The 5,728-nt window shown below is 47.7% G+C and overlaps 1 protein-coding gene across 1 annotated transcript in view; it reads left to right on the forward strand.

Moving 5' to 3' along the window:
* The window catches only part of Lix1l (limb and CNS expressed 1 like), a 20,048-nt gene that overhangs the window by 13,688 nt on the left and 632 nt on the right, over positions 1 to 5,728 (forward strand). The window contains exons 3-5 of the mRNA XM_026784101.1: positions 817 to 957; positions 3,620 to 3,715; positions 4,451 to 4,528. Of these exons, the coding sequence (XP_026639902.1) occupies positions 817 to 957; positions 3,620 to 3,715; positions 4,451 to 4,528 (315 nt within the window). The remainder of the gene's footprint in view (positions 1 to 816; positions 958 to 3,619; positions 3,716 to 4,450; positions 4,529 to 5,728) is intronic.

The following is a 5,728-nucleotide window of genomic DNA, read 5'->3' on the forward strand; positions in this document are numbered from 1 at the left end:
GGGGGGATTATCCCAGAGCAGTGTGATGGAGGGGGGATTATCCCAGAGCAGTGTGATGGAGGGGGGGATTATCCCAGAGCAGTGTGATGGGGGAGGGATTATCCCAGAGCAGTGTGATGGAGGGGGAATTATCCCAGAGCAGTGTGATGGGGGGTTATCCCAGAGCAGTGTGGTGGTGGGGATCTGACATTGGGAAGACTTCTGAAAATTGTATTTACCCTGATACCGTGTTGGTTGCAGTTTAAAACAAGTTTCTGCTGCTTCCCTTGCTTTCCTCAGCCAGCCTGCCTTCCCTTAGCTGCATGTCCCTGCACCCACTGTGGGGAAAGACATCTTCAGACTTAGACCCTACTGAGGTAGTGCCTGTGACCTGCCTGCTTACCACTAAGAGTGAAGAGCAAGAATCCCAGAGGGGTGCTTCTAACGGGTCATGGCCTGACTTAATCTTGGGTTATCTAGAATTCAGACACCATCACCCAAAAAAGCGGGCCAGGAGCTGGCTTTTGAGTAGTTAGTTCTGTTGACAGTTTAAATAGAAGCATTTTCCATGTCTTGTGATTATATGCTGACTTCAGCAGCCTTCCTCGCCCTGCATTCAATTTGGTATGAGCCAGTCATCTCCAATGCTTTAATGACTTCAGGATGTTGAGTCAAAGTTATGTTTTCAAACACCCCAGCCATTTCACAGCAACGCTCGGGAAAGTGTGATGAACACTACTGATTCATCCGTGGTGTCCAAATGTCTCCTCCTCGGTGGCATCCTTCCTGCTGCTCTTCCTCTCTCTTAGAGCTCTCATTCTTTCCCCCCCAACCCAGTTTTGCCCCACCAAAGCTGAGGCCCGGCGAAGTGCTGCGAAGATTGCGCTAATGAACTCCGTGTTCAACGAGCATCCATCCCGAAGAATCACTGATGAGTTTATTGAGAAGAGTGTCTCAGAGGCCCTGGCGTCTTTCAATGTAAATAACTTGGGAATGGGAGGAGGGAAGCAGGGGGTGGCAGAGCTGGGGAACCCATGCACTTTTGTTCTTCCCTCTGCTGCTTTTCTATTCTGTTTATTCTATCGATTTTGTGTGTGTTGTGTGCTCCATGTCTGCCTTTAATTCTAGATCTGTGTTTTTATGTTTAATGATTTGTCTTTGTGTTCCTTTGGTATCTAAGATACTTTTTAAAAAGACTTATTTATTACGTACACAGTATTCAGCCTGCATGTATGTCTGCAGGCCAGAAGAGGGCACCAGATCTCGTTACAGATGGTTGTGAGCCACAGTGTGGAAATTGAACTCAGGACCTCTGGAAGAGCAGCCAGAGCTTTTAACCTCTGAGCCATTTTTCCAGACAGTATCTAGATGCTTTTAATTCAAGATTTGTGGGATTAAAAATTATATTAAAAATTTTTAGGGGCTGGAGAGATGGCTCGGCGGTTAAGAGCATTGCCTGCTCTTCCAAAGGTCCTGAGTTCAATTCCCAGCAACCACATGGTGGCTCACAACCATCTGTAATGGGGTCTGGTGCCCTCTTCTGGCCTGCAGGCAGACACACAGACAGAACATTGTATACATAATAAATAAATAAATATTTTAAAAAAAATTTTTTAAATTATAATGATAGCCATAGTGATACATACCTTTAGTCCTAACACTCCGGAGGCAAATAGACGTATGTGAGTTCCAGAATAGCCAGGGCCCATAGAGAGAACCTATCTCAAACAAACAAAAATAATAATGAAATCTTTAGCGTGTTTATATACATGCCATGGCACATCTGTAGAGGTCAGAGGACAACTTCTGGGAGGCCATTGTGGTTTTCTCCTTCAGCCGTGAGGAGTCTGGTATCAAACTCGGGTTTCCAGGTGTGGAGGGAAGTATCTTTAAGTGCTGAGCCCTCTTACTGGTTTCACTGGTCCCACTTTATGGAATTTTAGAGCTATTAAAATAATGAAATAGCTTCATGCTTGAATTTTACTTCTAAGTTTGGTTTTAAAATTCCAGTTCCTGTTCCTTTAAGACAGGTAGCTCTGCAACACGGGCTGGGGAGAGATGCCCTCCCCTTCTATCAGCAGGTGTTGATGGCCAGGCAGTGCTGGGCACACCTTTAATCCTAGCATGTGGGAGGCGACAGCAGATCTTTGTGAGTTTGAGGTCAGCCTGGTCTACAGAGGGAGTTCCAGGACAGCCAGGGCTACACTGAGAAACTCTGTCTTGAAAAACCAAAAATTAAAGAGTGGGAGCACTGTCCCTGCCCCTTATCAGTGCAACACTCAGAGAGTGGGCCCTGCTCCTCCTGGGCAACGCAGTACACCCGGCCCTGAAGACGCCTGTTAAGGAGAGCCGGCCCCGCCCCTTGCTCCTCCCTACAAGGAGTGTACTAGCCGAGGCAATGCTGGAGAGCCCACCCTGGTGGCAAAGACGGGAAAGCTGGCGGGCAGACCAACCCTGCAACTACCCCGGCCCAGAACCAGGGTTATGTGTTGGCGCACCCCAGCATCCACCTCATCTGTGCTGGATATGGTCCGGGTGAGGGGTGTGCCAGCCCTATGGACCCAGAGTTGCAGGATCTCCAGGACACAAGGCAGCAACAGGATGTCCAGGTAGAGTCCAGCATCAGTGGTGCAGCAGGAATCAGGGCCTTGATCGCCCACACCTAAAACTGTAGGGATAACGGGGTTTACTGCGTGACTCACCGTTTTCACATTGCAGCTTCCATAACAAAAATTCTCTCTTCCTCCCCTTCTCTAAAATTTTATTTTGTTTTATTTTGGGGTGGGGAGGGAAATGGGCGTGGTTGGGAGGCATGATGTGAAAGTCACAAAGAACAAGGTAGCTCTGTGAGTGGAGACAGGCAGATCCCTAGAACTCTGGCCATCCACTGAACCCAATCATAGAGCTCAGCGTTTACTGTAAATCAGATGGAGGGACAGAGAGGGGAAGAGACCCAGTCAATCCCCAGCCTCCACACTGGTGCGCACACAGAATAGACTCTTAAGCTATTTGTTTTTATTTCAATGTAGCAACTGGAAAATTTAAAATCAAACAAATAAAAAATGGCTCAGAAAGCACTTGCTTTCTCAGAGGACCCAAGTTCAGTTCCCGTGTCAGGCAGGCTGCAGGTAACTCCACTTCCAAGGGCATCTGCTGCCGCCTCCTTCTGGCCTCTGTTGGCATTTGTACATACCACAGACACACACGCCATCTTTTAAAAGTTCTTTTTAAAAAACTTAAGTATGTGGCTCATGAAGGGCTGGGGAGTGGGTCAGCAGATAAAAGCATTTGCCTTGCAGGCAGGAGGTCCTTAGTTTGATCCCCAAAGCCCACTTGAAATGCTAGGCTAGTGTGGCAGCTCACATGTGCAGCCTGAGTGGGGTATCCCTAGGGCTCTGGTCACATGTGCAGCCTGAGCAGGGTATCCCTAGGGCTCTTGGCTAGTCAGCCTAGCATAACGGGTAAGCCTGAGGCCAGCAGTCTGTCTCAGAGGAGGGGGTCAGTGCTCCTCAGGAGTAACTCCAGATGAGTACACATACACACATGTGCATAAAAATGTTACAAAGTTCTATTGGGTAATGCTGGTCAAAGTGGTAATTCTGATTGAAACCCTACTTGTCTTTTTCATTCCTCTTACCAGGGAAACAGAGAGGAAGCTGACAACCCAAATACAGGGATTGGTGCTTTTCGATTCATGCTGGAATCTAATAAGGGCAAGTCAATGCTGGAGTTTCAGGTACTGCCCCACCTCCTTTCCTGGCTCTGGTCTCAGAGGTCAGCCTGACACAGCAAGTGCAGTGTCACCTACTCATCTCTACCTTATTGTTCTGGGGCAGGGGGAGGGGGACAGATGGAGAGAAGGTGGTTAGATTTTCAAAGTTCAATTACCTTTCTTCCCCCAAGGGCACACCAGAGTTGGTGATTAGATAGATATTAGAGATGCTTCCAAAAATACATTTTGTCCCATTTGATTCTGATGTGGTATAATTTAAAATCACTATCCTGACTGTATCAGCCAGGATTATCTGGAGAACCAGAACAGACAGAATGCACTCTCTCCCTCTGTCTCTCTCTCTTTCATACACACACACAATTTATTAGAGTAATTTATAGGCTGTGGTCTGAGTTTTCCAACAAAGTCTGTCTTCAGTAATCCAGGAGTTGTCCAGTAGAGATTGGATGTCTTAGCTGGTCTTCGGTGAATACCAGAATCCCAAAGCAGGCTCTAATACCAGTGAAGGAATGGACGTACTGGTGAAAGCAAGCTTCCTTCCTACATGTCCTTATATAGGCTGCCACAGTGTGGCCCGGATTTAAGGGAGGTGTTTGTGTGTTTGTTCCCACTTCAAATGATCCCATCAAGAAAAGTCCCTCACAGTGCACCAGCAGCTTGGGGCTTCGTTAATTCCAGGTAGCAAGTCAACAACCAGAATTAGCCATCACGCTAGTATTTCCCATCTTCTTTCCTCAGGAGCTCATGACAGTTTTTCAGCTGCTGCACTGGAATGGCAGCCTCAAGGCCATGAGGGAAAGACAGTGCTCTCGACAGGTAGGAGTCAGCTGAGGGAAAAGGGTGAAGAGCTGCTTTGGGCTTCAAATGGCTGCCAGGCCGCCACTGCTTTAGGCCCTATTTCAGGTCCTCTTTGCTCTCGCATTCTTTCATCATTTTAGTTTGCCGAGACAGGGCTTCTCTGTGCAGCCCTGGCTGTCCTGGAACTCGCTCTGTAGACCAGGATCTCAAACTCAGAGATCCGCCTGCCTCTGCCTCCTAAAGGCACCCAGTCTGTCCTGGTATTCTTTGCTGTCTGAATGTCATTGTGGCCCTCTTACCTTGCTTCCCCACTATGAAGTTTCCCTTAGGAAACTCTTTGACTGAACTGGGTTTGGTAGCTCACACCTTTAATCCCAGCACTTAGGAGGCAGAGGCAGGTGAATCTCTGAATTCTAGCAAGTTCCATGGTAGCTCATGCTACATTGTGAGACCCTGTCTCAAAACAAAACAGCCTCCTTGGCCTCTGTCTCCAAGCTGCCATGACATGAACTAGTCTGTCCCACTATGGCTCCCCTCCAAGATGGGCCAACAGCTCTGAAACCGCCCCATTCTGGTGTCCTTCTCACTAAGAACCAGAGGACCAAGTCTATCACATTAAATCACAGGTCAGCCTCCAGTGTCCCACGGAGCTTTCAGTTTCTTCTGTGACAAGGAGCTGGCTGGAGCAGAAGAAATGAAATAAGCATTGCCTTTGTAAAATAGTTTTGGCAAGTTACATTCCCTTGAGCAAGTGTTCATGGTGACTTGAGACAGTGTGCTGAGGTATTCACACATTTAGGAGATTTTGTTGTTTTTAAAAGATGACCACATTTCCCACCTAAGTCAGATACCTTCTGCGTGCTGCTGGGGCACTGAAGGTGTGGTCCCCGAGCTCAGAGCTTTCACTGTGCTCCCCATGGCAGAGCCCCTGAGCCTCCCTCATCTGTGCATACATCCAAGCCCCCCCCCCACTTCTGTCTTCCTCAAACTCTTATAACGTAAGGGAAAACAAATCTTCGTAGGTCATGTGCTAACTTCAGTTCAGACTATGCTATACTGTGTAGATATGTGCCTGTCTGTTGGGTCTCTGTGCAATGATATGTAGGACATTTACATGTCTATTGGGGTCCTGTGCTATAATGTGTAGGACATGTGTCTGTCTAGGGGTCCTGTGCTATAATGTGTAGGACATGTGTCTGTCTAGGGGTCCTGTGCTAT

Source organism: Microtus ochrogaster, chromosome 21 (assembly GCF_000317375.1).
Source record: "Microtus ochrogaster isolate Prairie Vole_2 chromosome 21, MicOch1.0, whole genome shotgun sequence".
Taxonomy (NCBI): domain Eukaryota; kingdom Metazoa; phylum Chordata; class Mammalia; order Rodentia; family Cricetidae; genus Microtus; species Microtus ochrogaster.